This window comes from Lytechinus variegatus, chromosome 8, assembly GCF_018143015.1.
Source record: "Lytechinus variegatus isolate NC3 chromosome 8, Lvar_3.0, whole genome shotgun sequence".
NCBI lineage: Eukaryota > Metazoa > Echinodermata > Echinoidea > Temnopleuroida > Toxopneustidae > Lytechinus > Lytechinus variegatus.
Window position 1 is genome coordinate 33525665 of NC_054747.1, and position 23331 is coordinate 33548995.

At 36.4% G+C, this 23331-nt stretch overlaps 1 protein-coding gene across 1 annotated transcript; it reads left to right on the forward strand.

The window, feature by feature from the left end:
- The first annotated feature begins 150 nt into the window (after nt 1–150).
- LOC121419664 lies at nt 151–22823 on the forward strand. The gene is made up of 9 exons (XM_041614123.1): nt 151–421; nt 4018–4126; nt 5085–5210; nt 5784–5849; nt 13970–14119; nt 15528–15677; nt 16670–16801; nt 17258–17404; nt 22381–22823. Exons 1-9 carry the CDS (start codon nt 296–298, stop codon nt 22821–22823), a joined length of 1449 nt encoding a protein of 482 aa, XP_041470057.1. The 5' UTR covers nt 151–295.
- Nucleotides 22824–23331: the final 508 nt, after the last annotated feature.

The window sequence follows — 23331 nt, forward strand, 5'->3', positions numbered from 1 at the left end:
TGATGATAATATCATTATTATCATTATTAATGACGAAAACTATTTAAGTAATAGAAATAATAAGGTCATATTTGGCGAGGGTTACCTCCTTGTGTTCCGCAAACTATTCTCCAAGTTATTTTTATTTACTCCTGGATGAACAAATTTTATCACAAAATGTTAACTATTTACATGTATGTAATTAGCTTTAGCAGAGCCTCTCGAACCGATCGTTGAGTCTTGTAACGTCACAGCGCAAGGGAGATGCATCTATACCGTTGATGAGAACTCGCCAGAGGATGTAACACTGGTCTGTATGGTCTATAACGTTCGACCTCCACTAGGTCTGACATGGGTTAGAAGTGATGGAAGAGTACCGGAAAATGCAACTCAACAGATGCAGGAGAAAGATGGGCTTTTCAATATTTCTTCCAAAATTCAGGTATATCCCGATCAATAATAATATTAGATTTTGGTGCATTACGTCATGGGCACATCGACAAATACCTTTCTTGATGAGCCTTGCTTTATTATAGCCATATCATTTTATCGAACAACGATTCTTTTTTATTGTTTTTTTTTTCACTCACCATGCTCACTTATATTTTTGCATTATATTATATCACATATCAATGTTTGATATTAAAGATTGTAAAACCAAGTCTAACAAATTTTCATCTTTTAACATGTTTAACATTTGGTTTCTACCTTGTGAGTTTTCGCCTACTCGTTTCTGCAGGATTCTTCAGATGCCACGGGCCTAATTACAGCGGGAAGGCAAAAGATATTCATTCGACCCAACCCATACCATTTTTTTTTATTTGATATGTGCTGATTGACAAAAGTGTGTGAAAGTGTTTTGCCGCCTTACACTGATTACAGGAAGGGCAACGCTGAATTTCCTTTGCCCATGGAGCTACTATTGCCTAAGACTTTGTCATTATTACTAAGGCTTTGTCATTATTACTAAGGCTATTTACGGTTTAAGGTGATGAATTTGATCCCGTCAGGAGATGTCTTCATTAATTCCTATTTATTTTTTATATTGAGATGTTTAAGGTACCCTTTTCTGATCAGATATGGAATATCTGATCCTATCTACTGGTAGCTAACAATCGATCTTCAAATTTCATCTTCCTTTGTTGTTGAATTTTTAACAGTGCCACCTTAACACACGAGTATATGGGAAATGTTTGACGAGCCATTCAGACTAGCGCTGAATTGCCATAGATGGGATAGTATTCTGTGAGAATATTCGTTGCGTATATCATCCAGCGTCTATGTTCATGTAATGTGCCTGGTTCTTCTGGATGTGAATCGCCTCCCTAATCAATCTTGTGTATTTATTGTCATCTATAGCTGGGATCTGGCTCTTATTCCAGTTTATTGTGTGGTTCCTTGGGGCTACATGGTCACTAATCACTGACTTCAAAAAGATCGACAGATATAGCGTCCTTCTCTCTCGATCTTAGTAGAAAGAATGCTACTCTCACAGTTCTCCGTAAACAGGTTGTCCACGGTGGGAGATGCTGGACTGTCCATCAGTGGCGTAGCTAGGATTTTTTTCCTGGGGGAACTGGGGGGGGTCCTTGCTTTCTCAGGGGGGGGGGGGGTACCGGCCATTTTTTCCGATGTGTGTGTATGTGTCACAAGGGCGGATCCGAGTTTCGCCAATAGGGGACGGGGCCCGAAATTATCTTCATCTATATTTTTCCCGATCAGTAACTTCTTAGTTTCATTCTTATAAAACAACATGAACATGAAATAATCCAATAAGCCTTATAAAAAAGTGAGAACACGAAGCGCGATCGATTTTTTTTTTTTTACTTTCATGTACTTTGTCCAGAAAATTTAATATTCTGGGCAATGTTATGTGTGATCCTGAACAAGATTCGTATGTAACTAGATGGTTACTGCGAACGCCAAGCACGAGCAGAAATTTGTATTAACTGTTCTAGCATTATCTAAAAGGGACCTGTTAAGGATTACAGTTAACCACGAAAATGGTATATATTTCAATAATGCGAGCGCGATGCGCGAACATATTTTTTTGACATTCCGACTTAAAAAATGGTCATTCTAAGCAGTTTTTTTATTAATAAATCGGATAGGAATGTAACTAAAAAATTTATGCGAGCGCGAAGCGCGAGAGGAAGAAAATTGAGATTTTAGACCTAAAAGCAGGACACTCTATTCATATTTTGTAAATCATTAATAGGATATAGTTAATTGGGTATCATTAATAATGCGATCGTGAAGCGAGAGCAGACAATTATTGATATTCTGATGTGAAACTTGATAATTTAAGTACATTTTGAATAAACAACATGCAGGCTATCGCGCATGTTTTAGATCTGGGCATTCTGAATACATTTCTTTAATGGAACATTATGGAATACACGTAGACAATATACCTTGGCAAATAAAACAATGTGACAACGCAGAGTGAGATTAAATGCTGCTATGTAGACCATAAAACGGACATTTTACAGAGCACAGGAAAAAAAATAATGAAAGCTCGATATCCGAGCTAAAATATGTTTTGTATATTGACTTCAAAACTTGCTCCATATCAGCCTTTTGAGCAAGATATGAATCTCATTGAACAGGCAATTCTGGAGCAAAGTGCAAGCAAAAATTTTATATAGTAACATGAAAGATTTTTTTTTCAAGTCTTCCCCTCACATTATTTCATTCACTCGTCTTCCTTCTCTTATCTTTCTCTTCTTTTTTTCTTCTGTCTTTCTTCTTCTTTTCCTTTTTTCTTTTCTTCTTTCTCCCTTTTTTTTGCTCTGCCAATTTTTTTCTTGAGGGCACCTGGGGGCACCTGGGGGGGGCACCTGGGGGGCACACCAAATCTCAGGGGGCACGTGCCCCCCCCCCCCGTTAGCTACGCCACTGCTGTCCATAGCTATTCCAAACTTCTGACGATATATGCCTCCATCAAATTTGAAGCAGGAGCCTGGCAATATTGTCAACAGTCAATTTAATCTTTTCTGTCAGTGTGATGTCATTAAAGAGGCGGTCTCTTACAACATGCAATGAAAACGAAGTAGAAGTGTTAGTAAACTGACTCACAACATCTAAGGAAACCAATAGTTCATCATTGTTTAAAGTGAAATTGCTGATTTTCTCTGCAAACTCATGAGAAACTAAAATCGATTATGAAATGATAAAACTTGTTTGAATTGATTTCTACCAATCAGATGAATTCCTTTAGGAATATAAAAGAAAGATTTATTCCATATCAAACCTTTGTAATTACAATACATGAAATATATACATTATTGAAAAAAAAAATATGTTGCGTCTCATTTGTGTTATCCATATTGTGCTTTACTGTTAAAAAAAATGTTATGGAAATTTCCACCCAATAAACTTTCTTATTTTAATCTGATTCTTACGGTTATTTTTATTTGATTTTCTCTATTTATTCAAATTACGTTTATGATGGTGTCGATTTGATTGGATTATATTTTGTAAACATTACATATTTTTATTGTTTGAATTGACGGAAAAATAAAAGTTACCATAAAAAGAAATTTTCCCACAACTATGCAATATGAAATGAAATATTTAGCTGTAAAATTTACAGTTAAAACCTAAAATGTGTTTTTTTTCTTCGTGGTACATGTATGAAGCTTATTCAGTCCTCTTCTTATTACATTAATGTAACTCGACTTAATTAATAAGAAGTTTGTCAACATGCAAACATGTTACTTTTTTAAGTCGACTTGTAAAAGTCGCATGTTTGCATGTTGACAAATTTCTTAATAAGCTTATTCCAATATGCAATGCTTTAGAAATTTACTCTGCAAGATACATTGCTAACCTAACCAGTTACTAACCTACAAGTTAATAATTCAACGTCATAAGTCTATTAATTCAACTTGGCAATTGGCAATTATCGTCATCTCGTCAGGTATATGAAACTAAAAAACTTTTGTATTAAGTTAAAGTTACATTACTCTGTGTTGGGCCGCTTTACTTTTTTCATTGTAATATTTTCACGTACAATGGTTGCATTCTTACTGACAGGTAACGAAGGCTGATTTTGATAAACAATATACCTGTGAAGCCAATGGAGATGCCGTAAATGGAACCTCGTCAATGAAAATTACTATAATTGAGGGTGATGTTGCAACAGGTAGGCTCATGGGCGTCGATCCATATTTTGGATTGGGGGAATGGAAAACTTACGAAAAATAATGGCGCGCTTCGGGCGTAAAAATTAGAATACAACAATTTGCGTACAATTTCTAATCGCATTATTATGCATACATTTGCAGTTTAATATTTTGTTCTGTGAGCTTCGAGATGGATCTTTCTTATTATAATTCTCGTGGATAATATCTATTTCAATAAATCATTATTTTATCGTTTTTTTACAGTATTCCCCCCCCCAAAAAAAAATGAAATAATAAAAAGACAGTAAAAATGGCAAAAATTTATTAATTCATATAATAAAAGTAGTTGCGAGTGAGCAAAACTTTCGACATTTTCATTACGAATATCTTGTGATAGATTTTGACATGATATTCAGAAAATTATATATTTCACCCTTCTCCATCTCCTTTTTTCTTTCCCTTTTCTGTTACTCTATGTTTCCTTGTTCTCCTTTTCTCCTGAAAAGATCGGGGCAAGCGCCCTCTCCCCAATTTATACCCCACTTTTTGTCGTTTGCGAAAGGCAAGTAGCATAATGATGATCCAGATCATTTATATCGCGCCATATTTTCGTCGAAAACATTCAGACGCTGGATTAACTAATCAATTTAATTGATACATATCTCCTGAAATAAAGGCTACCTATAAACCCGAGTTATTAAATAACAAGAAAAATGTATATGTTATAGATCTCTCCTTCCATTTATATTGGAGGTGCCGTGGCCGAGTGGTCTAAGGCGCCTGGCTATACATGGAAAGTCCGGGGATCGATCCCCGGCTGCGGCACCTATGCCCGTGAGCAAGGCATTTAATCTACGATGCTCTTTTATCTTGCTTTCAAATGAATGGAAATGCTATATGCATTATTGGTAACTAGGTGTGCACTTGTTTAAAAAAAAATATCACTTTAGCTTTATATTTATATCCATGTTCCTACAGATTCTCATGATCGTGGGATCAACAAAAGTCTTATCACCAGCATCGTTATTAATTTCATTCTACTAATCCTATTTGTGTCATGCCTGATCTATTACAAGAAATATGGATCCCCCGGTCCATTAGGAGGTACATATCTGTTTTTCTAGTTCTTTATCTAATAAATACCTAGTTTTCAGAGAAGAAAATCGTCTATGGATGATGATGTATTTCATTATAATGATCTACACATTATTGACTATCATCGGTAGACCTAGTAGTCATAATCCTATTATAATCAGTTATTAATGTTATTAATATTTAAAGATAAAATATATGTATTAAATGTGTCATAAGATACAAAATGATGGTAACCATATTCACTTATAAAGGTATTTTGATCTCAACCTACTTGTGCAGTTTGTCAGAAGGATCGAAAGAAAATCATGTTGTTCATGATATCGTCATGGAATACTTATTCATGTAATGTAATTTATTTCACAAATAAATTGTAAATTAATGTGACTTTAGATTCGATTACCCTTTTTAGAGACTTCGATATGAAGCCTTAGAACTATGTTACTGTTTGCTTCTAACTCTATTAGTAATCATTAATTGCATACAATGTGCATATTTGTAGCGTACAATTTCATTCGATGAAATATAATGCAGGAAAGACTACCTCTAAAGTTTGATACTTTTCTTTACTTTTCAAATTTACAGTTGTGAAACTTCAAAAGCCAGAACAACTTGGTGATATCGAATCACAACCCTTGACGGATCAGGAAGGTAAAATTTTCAATAATGGCCATTAACCTTTAGTCATTTTGATACTTCTTTATGCGTTCTCATAATTGATAAATTAGAGGGCCATTGTAACCTAAATTTTAGCTGAAACCTAAGAAGGCACAGTGCTTACAATATGTTGCTCTTTAGATATCCAAAAGGAAATGGTGTAATGTAATGACCAACTTTAACGTTACTCCTAAATGTCTAGTACCGTATGGATTTACACACATCCTACCTGCCTATATGGAGTTTAACAATGGATGCAATTTAGGACCCAAAATCCTGTAATGCAAAAGTGTAAATATGCATAGTGTGCATATCTTGATGCAAGAACTACCCACAATATAAATACCAGATTTACGTGAATTAAATGAGATAACAGTAAAAAGAAAAGGGAATCAACATACAAGCGTACTATACATTCACATCTTTATATGACAAGGGGTGGAAGAGAGACGGGGGGGAAAGGTCTTGTATTCTAAAGGGATGGGGCTAGAAATAAGTAGAAGTTAGAAAAAAGATAACAGTAGCCCCATTCTCAGCCACACCACTGGTGTTAAATCTAACATCAGCACAATCAATAAAGGACCACACCATCTGGTGTTGGAGTTACACTGCCACTGGTGTTAAGATTACCAACATTTAGGATGTTAAAATATATCAACACCAGTCTTGGTGTTCGATTTGAACACGAGTCGGAGAATGTTATGAAGTTGACACCATTTGGTGTTCATTTGACACCCTCGAACACCTGCAGGAACGAAAATTTAAACGAAAGTTTAAATCACCCATTGGAAAAAAAATACCAACACCAGCTTTGGTGTTGTTTCACGGTTCGGATTCACACCATTTGGTGTCCGATTTCAAGTTCTTGGGCAACACCTGCAGCCTGACGGTGTAACTTAACACTGTTTTTTTTAATATATACCCCAACAACAGACAGTATTAGGTTACTCCAGTGAAGTGTAACTTCAACAATAATTTTTGTTAAAATATTTCTATCCAACACCTGTCACGGTGTTGTTTCAACACTTCTGAGTATTTGGTGTTTATTTTACACTCTAAGTGTTGTTTCAACACAGTATATTGCTTGAACACTGAGTGTCAAATGAGCACCAAATAATGAGAACATATGAACACTCTTAAGTGTTAAGTTGACCTTATCTGACACCCTTGTCAAGGTATATGCTATTATGATGGCTTATAATTATATTGAATAACTACTACTAAATGCTGAATGCAACATTAAAATCATAAGGCAAAACATTTTATGTTTTATAACCATGCATATTTTATAAAGGAGATGGACTGAACATCCAGAAAACGGGGAAAAAGCGACGCCGAAACGACAAGGTCGACTGAGCTCAGTCGACCTTGTCGTTCCGGCGTCGTTTTCCCCCCGTTTTCTGGATGTTTAGTCCATCTCCTTTATAAAATATGTGATATTCTCCCATAGAGCCGTGTGTTATACATCCGCGCTCTTGCCCTCTTTAAGATGGCGGCTGCGCAATACATGGAATAACAGCCGCATTAAGCGCACGTCAATGCGAGCGATTACTCTAGTGCAGGCCCCCGAAGCTACCGCCATTTTGTTTAATCCATTAGAAGCTAAAATAAGCCCCCATTAATATTAATTTCGTACGATGCTCCCTCGTCAACTGTGGTTTTGTACGTGTATTAGACAATACGCACACCAGCGCAATGACAAAGGTCAACTTGGCAAATTTATTAATGTATTCATTTTGTTACGCGCTCGTGACGCGAATGATTCAGCGAATCAAGCAAGCGCAAATCTGAGACGATACGTTGCGCTTTATAAAGTATCGATATCACAAGCGATATCACTTAAAAACAAAACAATGTTTGTATTGCGTCTTATAGGCCTATGCTAATTCTAAAAGGGAAGATGAAAAGAGTAGATAAAGTCGCGATTAGGTAAAAAGGTGGAGGTGGGGGGAATCATGGTTATTACAATGATGGTATTCATTTTCACTGGTTGAGTATGAATACTGAAAAAAATAACTTTCACCACTAACAGAGTCATTTCTTGTTAATTTGGAGAAGTAAAAAAAAAAATCTTCATGGATCCCCGTGCCGGCTTTCTTCTGGCGTCCGTTTCATAATGAATTACACAGCTATTTAAACATCGCTATTATTGTGATAACCGTGGGAACCTTGATTATGATTGGTATTCGTAGTTACCATACTTGTAACTCATGATGAAACGGGCCCCAGTTTATCATGCTCAATATGTTTCCTGTCCCCTTTATTCTCCAGCATTTCTTACTCTGTTTTTTCCATTTAATCATTTTCCCACTCATGTTCTTTTGTGCCGCCCTTCTCCTACATATGAAGAGCTCACTTTTAAAAGGGGTTAGGTCCATTTTTAATCAAATTTGATTTTTATGTCTTAATTGATTTTTAGTAGCTCTATAAGATGATACCATAGAAAACTTGAAATTCCCATAAAAAAGTGAACTAAAAAAAGAAAATTCACTTTTTTCAAAAGGGGTTAGGTCCATTCATAATTTTTCTGGAAAAAAATATCTTAAAAAAATATGAAGATAAGTAGATTTCTCTTATACCCAATTTTGAATTTCTAATGGTAGGGTATCATGAAAATTCATTTTCGCATAAGAATATTGCAATATGGGAGAATAAAAAAAATAATTTTCTTGGAGTGGCCCTAGCCCCTTTTGCAACTTAACTTTTCATATATTTCCTTCTTATTTTCCCACTTGTTATCTGTCTCCTGGTTTCCAAAATCTCGTCTTATTTCTCTTCCACCCCTTTTGTTCCTACTTCCAACACCAGCTCTCTCACCACCTCCTCTAAATTATCTCTTCATAATTATGTGCCCCTCCATTTCTTTCTCATCTCTTTTCAACCCACTTCTCATCACTCTTTCCCTCTCTCGATCTCCGTCTCACTTTGAATTTTGCTAATTCCAAATCCCTTTCATTTTAGCTCGGTACAAATACTATATGAACACAAATGAAAGACATGAAGGAATTTTCTGGTTAGTGGTGAATTTTATTAATTATCCAGAAAAAAAAATCACATTATCAGAGGATTAAGCTTTACCTTTTTCTTCAGCGTATGTTAATAGTTTGAACCAAAATAAATATGTTTTTGTATGCTGGGGGGGACAATTCCCCCTACTTTTTGAAGCACTGAAAAGTGCCTTTTTATGCAAGAAAATGCCCCCTCACGAACGTGTACTGTGTCCCTTTCACCTGATGAGAACCTGTTTTAGGTAATACCAATTAGTGCTCTTCCTTATATGCAATTTTTCACCCAAAAATTCCCCCACGTGTTCTGTGCCCTTCCATCTGAGAGCCCGTTTCATGTAATACAAAGTGCCCCCTCGCCTTCTTGAAAGTGCCCTTTCTTGAATCACTGCCCCCTTTTACACAAGAAGAGCGCTTCTAAAGAATTTGTTCTGTGCCCCTTTCACTTGAGAAGGATCTGTTTTATGGTCACCATGACGAGTGCCCTTTGAAACAAGAAAACAATATTTTCATTTCTATAATATACTTCTGAAGGAAATCCTGTGTGCAATAAGTTTAATAATTCATGTGAGTGGGGTATATAAGCAGGTTCGTACAGATGGAGGTGGGGCTTGAAGGACTCTTGCCCATAGGCGGTGGAAGCGGTGGGATAGGGGGACCTGTCCCCCCTAAATTTGAGGTGGGGGACAGTCCCCCCTCCTAAATTTTTTGTTGAGAATCTTTTTTTTTTTTGCTCGTCAAGTTTTTTTCCTGCGTCCCCCCTAAATTCAGGTTGGCCCCCCCCTTAAAATCGTTGTGCCCCCCCCCCTAAAATTGTGGTTGACAACCTTTTTTTTGCTGGAAATTTTTGTGGTCCCTTCTAAGATTTAGGTGGATAAATTCAGGTGGACCCCCCTAAATTTTTTGCCTTCCGCCGCCAATGCTCTTGCCCCCCCCAAAAAAAAAAATCACGACCAAGGGGAAAAAAAGAAAAAGGAAAGCAAAGGGTGAAATATATCATTTTGAATATTTTGTCGAAATCTATCACAAAATTGGATATTTCTTTTTAAAATGTCAAAATTTTGCTTGCTCGCAACTTTTTAAAAATGTCACATAAAACAGCATTTTCCCTGCCCCCCCCCCCACTTTCAAGCAACTTCAATCCGCTGCTCCTATTTGTATGTTTATAGCTTCTCTTTTTGCAACCAATTTTAATGAAAATCAATGAGAAATTTCATACGTCATGAATTTGGGTGTGATAATTTTTTTTTTAAATTGGACTTGGAAAAAAAAACCTTTTCCATCTTCATCACGTGGTTCCTAAGTCTTCAATGTTGAATAGTTGGATTTCTTGAATGAAAACATCTGTTACACCAGTCCTGCAGATTGAAAAAAAATAGAGAAAGAAAATCAATTAAATTGTCATGATTTATAAAAAAAATGTTTTAAGTGAGACTATGCATAGGTATATATGTTTCTTCAACACATACCATAGGAAATCTTACTTCTAATTATAAAGTTGTACTTCTATAAAGCATATCACTTAAACATGTTCTCTGCAGTTTACATACCACTCTCCATTCTAACTACATGTACTCTTCGAAAAAATGACAGAAATTTTTTGTAAATATGAATATATAAATTAACATATGTAAATTATATGAATAGTCAGAATTAAAGTTGATATGTTTTGTTGCACAGAATATTTTGATCTGTAATTAAAAACGACACTAACTATAATCTAGAAACAAAATTGAAATGGGTTTTTCAAAGGCAGGTCTATTTTTGCCAAAAAAATGTGAACAACCTTTATTATCAAAAATAATCACTAACTAACTCACTCATATAACTGCTGTAGTTTGTATTTCTCTCTGTGGTCCAGGCACTGTTCTATTAGGCCTACTTCACCAATTATTTATCATCATCAATCACCTCCATGGAAATTGTCAAATTGCATCATCCTATTAGACAAAATGTAAAACAAAAAAAATAGTAAATCTACAAATATGAAATATGAATATCACACTAAAGCATGAATAAAATGAATTTTATAAAATATAACTCATGAAAAATGAATATTGCTTTGTTTATAAACAAATAGGAAATAAAAAGGCAATTTAATTACTAGTAGATCAAGGACATGTCCTAATTTTATAAATTTGCCCAAAGTACATCTTTTGACATTGGTTCTACTTTAGACTCGACAGCCTGTATATTTAAGAAGTGTATGTTCCGTACAGATCCTACCTCTTTGTGGCTAAGGTTATTTTTATTTAATGTAAACATGGTTAACATTCAATACATGTAATGTATCTGTAATTTTGAATGGGTGAGTTTAACTTTTATACCTGGATGAGAATCTGCAAAATGATGCATGCAATTATGATCATCATCTTGAACCATATAGGTAGACCTCTATACCGGTTTTCTTGTCCTTCAAACTCAACATGTTTTTCTTTTTCTTCAAACTCAACCTTTGTTTCTTTTTCTTCAAACTCAACCTGTTTGTGAAAGAAAAGAGAGTACAATAATAAGAAGCGATATTTTTCATGGCCGTATGTATAGGGGAGGGATTTGGGTAAGAGATGAAATGTGAAAACCTTCATCAAAAAAAGAATTGCATGACATCCTTCAATTTTATTTTAGAAAATGCACAAAACGGCCATAGGTAATATTGGTTACTTCTGGCCCTTGCTTTCTGAATTTTAGGTTTCTCTAAATATTTTCAAATGACTGCCCTCCCCCCAAAAAGAAACATCTGCATCTTTTTATTTCCGAATCTTATTTCATTTGACTTTAACATAATTTCATCTAATGCACTAGGTCTAGATCTATTTGTAAGAAAGTATAGATCTAGTCCAAGACTCAGAGCTGTGCAACAGCATTCGTAGGTCTAGATCTAGATAGTAACGATGGACTCTTGATCTATCTAGACCTAGAAAGTAAAGCTTTGGTTCTAAACTGAGATCTAGGCCTATATGGATTTGATGTCTTTTATTCCTGGCTAAAAGTTTAAACTTCATTGCCATTATTGACCAAGATTAGATCTAGTCCTTGGTCCACTGACACTGACAGGCATACTCGTACATGTAAATGGAGTCGTTTAGGCCCAGACCTAGATCTAGGCCTAAATTACAGACCTAGATCATAAGCCCTGGGCCTGGGGTAAGTGTCGCGGGTTGGGAAAGTATAATTTAGATGACTCGATTTGAATTAGGTTGGCCTAGAATTAGAAAGCATCGATGAATAAAAGTGAAGTACCGTAGGCCTAGATCTAAGTCTAAAATAATATTAATAAGAAGCAACAGTAACACTAGGCCTAGATCCTCTGTTAACCAAGTTAGAAATTAGATCTAACGTTAGGCCTATCTAGATCTAGCCTATTGATAATAAGACAAACATGCATGCAGAGCAGCATATTATTTCGTATACAGGAATAACCGTCGTTTCTGGGGATTTATTCAACAATTTCTGACATTTTTTTACTATTCGTGAGTGAGCCAACACAGTTCAGCGGAACAACCAAAATAGAGAGACTGAAGCTTTTGGTCTAGGAGTCCAACTATAGACCCTATTTATAAATAACAATAAGTTAAAATGGGTGGGGGCTAAATGAAGAAGCCTGAAGTTATGCAAAATAAATTTGATATAGGCCTATATCTGAAACTGAAAGTGAGGATTGACACAATGACAGGCAATATATCTTCATCCACACTCCACTTCACAGTTTATTCCTGACTGGGTTTCGATCTACTGAAGATAGATGCAGATCTCCCTCTAGATCTAACGTTACAGTGTACAAAAAGAAGCTTCATTCTTGCTTTAATCAATCGTGGGTTGGTCCTTGTTAATTGGAGGTGAACCAAACCGGCCCGAAATTCTCTCGATGCCCAATCGGCTAGGAGCCCGTACAAAATACATGTGGTTAACACAGCGGCATAACCGCAACACTGCAAGCAACATACAGGCTGCACTGGGCGACGATGACAATCTAACTTCAATTTCAAAGACCAAATTCTGCTTTCCTTTAACAGAAGAATGATAGTAAACTCTCTAATTTGGTAGAGAAATAACCTAAGATCACAAAATACAGTGTGAAATTTGTAAATAGTCCACTGAATTCATGTGGTTAGATCAATTTATACGTACTCACCGGAGTGTTCGTAGGTCCATTTTTGTGTGGAAAGAAAAGTTTCAGAATGAATAAATTAGTTGACGTAATGAGGTCAAATGAATAATTACTTCTGTAACACGATACCACTAGTATCGATGACAAAGAATCGGGGAAATCGCGTATTAATGACGCTCTTAGCCAATGACAAGGCCGGAATATGAATATATTTACGCTCATGAATGTCAATGGGGGCTTATTTTTGTCTTCAAATGATCGCGGTAGGCGGAGTGTAATCTCATTTGTTTTGTGCTGAACGCGCGCGCAGCTTTCGGTCTAGTAATATATTATAAGGTCTTTGCTCTAGTGTCAATAATATAACATCTCTATGGCAAAACCGCGCAATTTGAAATGTGCAATTCAAATGATGTATCAAGGTGTTTTCTAGTAACGGAATTCGAGAATGACGTAGTGAACAGCCGTAGAATGCTTTGACCTTCCAAACGTCATTCTGGTGCGGATCTTACGGTGATCTTTCAACCACTTCCGCAGATAAACGTGTTATTTTTTGTTCGGTTGCCCAATTTTGGCTATGCACGAGTGATTGATTGGGTACCAAAAAGAAGCCACTCTTCTTGTCGACAACATGGTCGATGTGAAACGTAAAACTGCGAAGCCACCTCAGTCGTGTGAACAGAAGATAATTCTAGCATCATTGCATTGAGCATTCAAATGACGCATTATTTGCTCATCTTAAACCCTCTATAACATTGCTTGTCCACATGAGTCTTGGTTTTGCAACTCGGTGGGTGGTCCTTTACTTAACCACAATGATTATTTTGCTCACCTATACAAGGGTATCAGCAAGGTTTAAATCCATGTTAATTCAACTACGGAGTTTAGATAACTGCTGGTTAAGGGCCCTCGGGTAAACGACACCATTATTTGTGTTGTACACCAAAAAAAAGTGGGAAAACTCCTAAATTATAACTTTTGCCCTTATTTGTTTCTTTTTACAGAGCTAACCGCGACAAAACTCAGTCAGAAAATTGAATTATTGGAAAACGAAAGAAAGGAAGATCGGGCTTCTTTTGAAGAGGAAAAACGTGTGATAGAATCAAACTGGCAGAAGACTGTAAATGATCAGTTCGAGAAGCTGAAAACTCAAGGTGAGAAGCTTTCTTCAAATCAGAATATGAAAGACCCCCTCAATCATATAATGTACATACTTATTATCATGGGATCATGATAATTATCCCACGTCTCCTGTCAGCAGTTGATTTGTCAATACCTATGGACAATTCTAGACATGTTTTGATACTGATTTTGTTACTGAAGAGCATGTAATTTGTCTTCTGGTGATCAAGCAAAAGTTTGTTGGCCTTGATCGAGTCTGTGTCATTTGTTTACTTCAAAATTTACAGGGAAAAGAAAACAAATTATTTAAGTAGTCGTCGAAAATCATAAAACATAGGAAATTTGATGTATTTTGAATATCATTGAATAGGTACTATAAGTAATAAAAATAAGTTGACCAAGAAGGCTACTTAACCCTGTGACACACCACAACTTATTGGGAGAGTATAGACCTGGTAGACGAATTGCTATTATTTATTAATACAAATTGGATCCTATCAGTGAGGTAACTCCTGAACCACTCCAAGTCATTCACTCTAAGTCCATCATGAAACAGTTTGATGTAAGATAATTTCATGATTAAAGGTCAAGTCCGCCCCTGATAAAAGATGATTTGAATCAGTAGAGGAAATTCAGACAAGCATAATGCTGAAAATTTCATCAAAATCGAATGTAAAAAAAGAAAGTTATGACATTTCAAAGCTTCGCTTATTTTTAACAAAAAAAGGTATATGAACGAGCCAGTTACATCCAAATGAGAGAGTCGATGATGTCGCACACTCACTATTTCTTTTGTTTTTTATTGTTTGAATCATACAATATTTTATTTTTACAGATTTGGCAATAAGGACCGACTTAACTGAATTAAATAGTATTAAACAATGCTGATTTCGCATGATCAGGGAGGAATTGATCGTTGTTTCTCTTGACAGTTCATGTAATAAAATACAAGAGAAATAGTGAGTGGATGATGTCATCAGTTCCTCAATTGCATACCGACCGAGATGTGCATATAACTGTTTTGTGAAATGAAGCGAAACTTTAAAATGTCATAACTTTCTTATTTTCCATCCGAATTTGATGAAATTTTCAGTATCATGCTTGTTGCAATTTTTTTTCTTTTTATTCAAATCATGTTTTTGTTAGAGTGGACTTGTCCCTTAATTATTTCAATCAAAAAACGGTTATGAAGCAAAATTGCAATAAAGCTAACTTGTATAAGGTAAGTAAGATTATCATCCGTCACCCCAGATTTCTGAATCCATGACTGACGTAAAAGGTCTTAAGGGATGTTTTTTCTGAACATGTGCATCCTATACTGCTCATGATTTACAATATGCGCATTGACATCACAGTGTATGAAGAAATTACCCCCCCCCCCCCCCACAGAAAATTAACCGCTAACATATCACTTTCATCCTTTGTCGTTTTGTGATACAGAGCTTACAGTGACAAAACTCAGTAAGAAAATTGAATCATTGGAAAGCGAAAGAAAGGAAGATCGGGCTTCGTTTAAAGAGGAAAAACGTGTGATAGAATCAAACTCGCAGAAGACTGTAAATGATCAGTTCGAGAAGCTGAAAACTCAAGGTGAGACGCTTTCCTCAAAACAGAATATCAAAGACCCCTCAATCATGTAATGTACATAAAATATAAATTATAATCATGGGATCATGAGAATTATCCCACGTCTCCTGTCAGCAGTTGATTTAGGAATAATGTTACCAAATCAATACTTATGGACAATTCTAGAGTCATGTTTTTACACTCTTTACAATGTCAAACATGTTGTGATACTGATTTTGTTACTGAAGAGCATGTAATTTGTCTTGTGGTGATCAAGCAAAAGTTTGTTGGCCTTGATCGAGTATGTGTCATTTGTTTACTTCAGAATTTACAATCCTAATGAGTTGGTTAACCCCATTATGGGAAAAGAAAATAAATTATTTAAGTAATCATCGAAAATCGTAAAACAGAGGGAATTTGATGTATTTTGAATATCATTGAATCAGTACTATAAGTAATAAAAATAAGTTGGCCAAGAAGGCTACCCAACCCTGTGACACACCACAACTTATTGGGAGAGTAGACCTGGTAGACGAATTGCTATTATTTATTAATACAAATTGGGTCCTATCAGTGAGGTAACTCCTGAACCACTCCAAGACATTCACTCTAAGTCCATCATTAAACAGTTTGGTGTAAGATAATTTCATGATTAATAGTGTCGAAGGCCCTGGAGAAGTCCGGGAAAATACCGACAGTATGAGAACCGTTTTCAATGGAAGTGGTGACTTTATTAATAAATTCAATAAAATTAAATTCATGAAACAAAATTGCGATAAAGCTAACTCGTATAAAGTAAGTAAGATTATCATCCGTCACCCCAGATTTCTGAATCCATGGCTCATGTATAAGGTCTTAAAGGATGTTCTTCCGAACATGTGCATCCTATACTGCTCATGATTTACATTATGCGCATTGACATCACAATGTATGAAGAAATTATCCCCCCCCCCTCCGAAAAATAAAATTGTGAAAACGCTAATATCACTTTCATCCTTTGTCGTCTCGTGATACAGAGCTTGCCGTGACAAAACTCAGTCAGAAAATCGAAAGAAAAGATCGGGCTTCGTTTGAAGAGGAAAAACGTGAGATCGAATCAAAATGGAAGAAGATTGTAAATGATCAGGTTCAGATGCTGAAAACTCAAGGTGAGACCCTTTCTTCAAATAAGAATATGATATTAAAGACCCATTAATCATGTAATGTAAATAGTTATCCCATGATAATAATCCCACGTCTCCTCTCAGCAGTTGATTTGGGAATAACGTTACCAAATCATTATGTATGAAAAATTGAGAGTCATGTTTATACACTCTTTACAACGTCAAACATTTTTTTCAATTGATTTGGTTGCAGAACAGCGTGTGACTTGTCTAACTCGTATAAAGTAAGAAATATCACAATCCGTCACCCCAGATTTCTGAATCCATGGCTGATCTCAAAGGTCTAAAAAGATGTTCTTCTGAGTATGTGCATCCTATACTACTCATGATTTACAGTATGTGCATTGACATCACAATGAATGAAGAAATTATTCCCCTCCCCTCCCCCCCCAAAAAAAAAGCAAATATATCACTTAAATCCTTTGTCGTTTCGTAATACAGAGCTTACCGTGACAAAACTCAGTCAGAAAATTGAAGTATTGGAAAACGAAAGAAAGGAAGATCGGGCTTCGTTTGAAGAGGAAAAACGTGAGATCGAATCAAAGTGGCAGAATACACATAGTATCGTCGAGAAGCTGAAAACTCAAGGTGAGACACTTTCTTCAAATCAAAAAATGAAAGACCCCTCAATCATTAATTGAAGATAGTTATCATAAAGATCAAGTTGCCAATAAAAGACGAAGGCATAAATATATTTATTTATTATTAGTTCTGGAAGACAATTGAATCATTTTTTCTTCAATGGAATTGAAGTAAAATTTTAAAACTATTTAGTGCTTCCCAGCTGGCTCCCTATCCAATACAATATTTTTATGTTATTCTATATTTTGCCTCAATTTGCTGTTAAAAGTCTGAAATGGAATAGACTTTGTAAATCATTCAAACAATACTTGAAGGACAAGTCCACCCCAACAAAAAGTTTATTTGAATAAAGAGAGAAAAAATTAACAAGCATGACACTAAACATTTCATCAAAATCGGATGTAAAATAAAGAAGGAATGGTCGGTATGCAAATGAGGAGACTGATGACGTCATTCACTCACTATTTCATTTGTATTTTATTGCATGAAATATGAGATCTTCAAATTTTCTCCTCATTGTCAAGTGAAACAACGATTATTCCTCCCAGAACATGTGGAATTAACATTATTTAATACTATATTTTGCAGTCAAGTTGGTCCTTGTTACCAAACTGTAAAAATTGAAATATTGTATAATTCAAACATTAAGAAACAAAAGAAATAGTGAGTGATGGACATCATCGACTGTCTCATTTACATATCACTGAGTTGTGCATATAACTACTTTGTGAAAAATAACCGAAACTTTAAAATGCCACATTTCTTATTTCTTATTTTACATCCGATTTTAATGAAATTTTCAGCGTTATGCTAGTTTGATTTTTCTCTTTTTTTTCAAATCAACATTTTCTGGGATGGACTTGATCTTTAATCGCGACGATTTCATGTACAAAAATGCTACTGGATGTGCCAAATTTCGGAAAACCTACCTATACCTAGATTATTATCATCATTTACTTCAGTCACTAGGCTCGCTGCGTCAAATTGTAGACGATCGAGGGGCATTTTCGAGGGTTCCTGGAGACCTTACCCGACCAAAGTGCCACAGCTGATATTTCTTGACTCACAATCGGGTCTAAACAAATTTCAGGGGCCACATTTAATGGCTCAGGGGGGCACGTTAAGCCTCCAGGCACCCTCGAAAATGCCCCTCGATCGTCTACAAGACAAGACGAGAGATGAATGTGCAGGGAAATGACATGAAGTTTCATAGAATTAACGATATTGTACTTTTTTATTTAATACGACACGAATTTTAAAAGGGTGACGGCAGTTATTGATATAAAGATTTTACCCGCCCGGATAGAAGCCAACCTGACCAGAAGTGCGGAAATGTTGCGCGATCAATATGAAAAAAAATGTGACTTTATATACTTCGGCCTAACCTTACTCTAATTCCATGCCCTAATGTATGCATTTGAACTTTAGCTGGCATGGAAAAATAACAGACGTTTGTCTTGATTCCAATACTTATATTGCTAATTTCTCAATAATGACGCACTTTCTTCCAGTTGTTTTCGGCATGTATTTCTATTTATGCAAACAGGCACTTAGGGGGTCATTTTATCGGATTTAACGAACTAATTTTACCGTTACTAAAACTGATATTTACTGTGTATCCAAAATGCGTTATTTTCCGGCTTCCTTTACTCCTCCCAGGAGTTGGAACAATCGACCGTCGTACCTGGGAGATTCTCATTCGAAGTTTCAACGGAAGCATGTTTCCTTTACTGGTGAACCCGAAGATGACGGTGGACCACCTAATAAGTAAAATCTCTGCAAGAATACATTTTGCTCCTTCTCAAATGTATATTACATGCGATAACCGCGAGCTCAGAGGACCATGCATTCTTAAGACGGCTGGAATAAATAATCTGTCTGTTATTAATGTGAATGCACGACTAAGGGGAGGGTGAATTGGGTACTGATCTCTATTCTGATGATTCTTTTGGGGTAAAACTGTGAAAACTATTTCATTTTCTCTGACGACTTCGGCCCTGTTGCCGAGAACTTTGGGAGGGTGTTCCATTGTCACTGGTTTTTATGGTAAAGGGGTTAGAATTTGGTAGTAAATGTATATGAAATAATTCTAGAATAATGGCATGGTGACTTAGGAAAAATCATAGTGTTCATTAAAAGACCTATACTGTTTTAGCTTCATGTGATAACCTTGGCCTGATTGACAAAATTGCACATTGGTATTGTAGTACAGCTTTGGTGTACGCCCCCGTCGAGGCCTCCAAATGAGCCTTAATTTTTATAGAGCAATTGCGTAATGAAGAAACATTAAGCAGTCGACTTTTAAATATCACATCAGATAGCATTTCCCCCGTTGAATTATTACAGATGAACAAATTAAAAAAAGCAAGTTTTATGATCCTATGGTACCAGAAAAATACTAACTTCCAGTAAGTATGTTTAAACCATGTTTATAACGACATATGTTGGAAATACAATTTCCAATTGTATTTTTAGTAGATATGATTCAGATAAAGAATGGACAATGGCTTGTTCATTTAGTTTTTCTGTCCTAATCGATGTACTGCAAATAATTCCAATTCATATTGAACGATATTTTAGACCTGGGCGCCGTAACACAGAGGTTAGCGATTAATCGCTAAATGAAATGACCAATCAAGATCCTCGTTGCATGCGCATTTTGCTAAGTAGACTGACTATGAACCAATCAGAATTGTCCTTTGAAATTAGCGATCAATCGCTAACCTTTGTGTTACGGGACCCAGAACTGTAAGTTGTATAAACCAGAGGTTGTTATGTTTTCTCTATAAACTAGAAAACGAAACGACCGAAAATTTTGTTTTGGGATTGTATAGATACACAAGATTTTGGGACTCTGAGTCCTTCAAAGATGTTCTTAAAACATTTTTATTCACATTCTCATATATTTGAGTACTCTATAGAGTGTATTTGCCGCTTTATAAGTCACATGTAATAGTGTTGTTATTGTAATGATTATTTTGTCATTATTTAAATATTATTGCTCTCACATACTTATCTCTAACCATGCTAACTGAATTTTCAGAGAACATGCTTATATAGATATTTCAGTGATTTTCTATTCTAGTACTAAGAGATATTATGCCTGGGGATGTGGGCCTAAAAGAATACCCCTCCTAAACTCCGCGTGTCGTATTAAGGCGACTTAAGGAGGACCATGCACTGATAAAAAAATATCCTTAAAATAAAAGAAGTTCCTGCAGCAGAGTCTCGAGAGCACCTGCAATCTTACCAGATTACGTACGTAATCTTATAGGAAATTGGTATTTCGTGTAGTATGGAACTTTACAAATTTCCTAAACACCCTTTTTCCCTTTTTTTAATAAGGCATGTTCTGTTAAATTGCAGAAAAATTCCTGTTTTATTAATTTACAGAGTGATTCTGTTAATGCTTTTTGCAAAATCTTCTTTCTTTTCTTCTGTAAACTTTTTTTTTACAGGGGGGGCAAACGCTAGCAGGTTGCACTGACAGTGTAATTCAAAACGGCACATCCCCCAATGACTTGTGGTAAAGGCAAGTTCTGGCCACGCACCTGCAGTAGGCGCAGTGATACCATCACAGCAATGAAAAACAGGGCTGCTGAGTTAGATGCTGTCCTCTATGAGCAGTTATAACATTTTTGGACTTGTTGCCCTCAAATGGCTGTTTGACATGTTAAACTACTGTCTGAGTGAAAACACAATGCCAAAAATAGTGAGGAAATCAAGGGTAGTCGCTTTACTAATAAAAAAGCCAAAGACTCAGCAGCCCAGAGAGCTAAAAACCCATCTCTCTGCTATGTCACACATAGCAAAGCTAAATCTGACACAGTACATCAAGGATGGGTTTCAGAAAGGGCTGATAACTTGAGCAGCTTTGTTGAACTCTCTGCAGCTTATGACACGATAAATCATCGGATAGTCACGAGGAAAGTCTTTGAGGTGACGAAGGACCTTAAGCTGACACAGTTGATCCAGAACATGCTTTCAAATCGGCGATTTTCTTGTGAATCTTGCAAAAATGTTGGTTTCAGAAGCAGATGGCAGAGACAGATAAGCGATCTCTTACAAGGAAGCGTCCTCGCCTCACTCCTCTTTAACATCTATATGAATGACAACCAATCCACTCAAGTACTAAAAGCTACCTGTACGCTGATGACCTTCGCCTTGCTTGGCAGAAGCAGTCCTTTGAAGAAGTGGAAAAAGCAATCAGCGATCCTCTGGCAGGCCTGACGCTTAGATGTGCTGCAAATCATCTTCGGGGAAATCCAGAGAAAACCCAACTCACTGTTTTCAACCTTAAAGGAAAATGAAACCTTTGGAACAAGATAGCTTGTACGAAAACCGATAAACAAAAGAAACAGATCAACGAAAGTTTGAAGGATATTGAATAAATAATAAGAAAGTTATGAGCATTTGAAGTCTAGATCATATTGGTTATGTACATCATCCCAATGGCAATGTGACAAAGATGTATGATGTCACGTATGAACAACTTTGCTATTACATTTGTATATATTTTACTTAAACTACCTCTGTTATATATAAGTAGATCATTTATTCTTTCTATAGGGCATGTAATACAGATTTTCAAAGAATATATTATGGATGAAGAGTTGTATCACCATTAGAAAGATCAAATACAGACATTTCGGGGGTATTTTATAATCCATGAACGGGAAAGTTATTCATGTAACATCACACATATTTCTCGCATTGACAATGGGGGGATCTCCATACGATTAGTGATCGCAATATTCAAATGCTCATAACTTTCTCATTATTTGTCCTATTTTCCTCAAACTTTCTTTGATTTTTCTGTTTCCTCACAAACCCACCTGTTCCGAAGTTTTCATTCCCCTGCAGACGGGAAACTGAGGGTCAGATGGTTTGGAAAATGGTTGGTACACACCAGAAAAATCATCTTCCTCGGCGTCACCCTCGATAGTTCCCTTACAAACAAAGAACATGTTGCCAAGACAAAGCTAAAGTTGGAGTAAGGAACAACATTCTGAAGAAGCTTGCCAATACGAAATGGGGAACAGATGCCAAAACCATCCGTACAACAGCGCTTGCTCTATACCACTCAACTGCTGAGTATGCAGCCCCTGCCTGGTGTACGTCATCCCATGCTGCAAAGATTGATCCAGCCATGAATGCTACCTACAGAGCAATTACTGGCTGCCTGCGACCAACAAGAGTAGATGATCTTTACCTACTGTGTGGCATTGCTCCTCCACACATCAGAAGTGAGGTGTCAGCACAGGAGGAAAAAATCAAGCAAGAAGATAACCCTTTTCATCCACCCTCTGAACCAGCCAAAAGAAACTCAAGTCAAAACGTAGCTTCCTTCACTCGCCTGAACCCTCGATGGCTCTGCTCACAATCAAAGGGTCAACATTATGGTCCGACCACCTCCAGGCTGTGACACAGAAGTTTTCCTATGGACCTAGTGAATCACTTCCTCGAGGATCAAGTGAGGAATTGCCAACGCTGCTATTTCTCAATCGCCTGAAACTGGACGGTGCAAAGTTTCTATGCAGAAATGGGGCTACAGCATAGATGGAGACACTGCCTGCTGGTGTGGGGAGGATTAGACGATGCAACACCTTTTGGTCTGCCCTCTCTTACCAGAGCCGTGCACTGCCATAGATCTGGAGTCTTCTGACATCAAAGCCATATCTTGTACCCTCTTCAGGATATGACTTGTGTAGTGACCCGAAAAAAGGCATCAGTGGTGCAGTACGAGGGTATTGGCGGAAGATCTAATCCTAAGACAATAATAGATCTCGATTTTACTGATGGGCGCTATGGTGATCCCATTGATGGTCATAATATTCCGATGAAGAAGGCAACGGGAAACCACTTCTCTATACCTCTAAGAACAATCATGGATAATAGTTACAATTCAAAGTTTGCAGATAACTGCGGAGCTG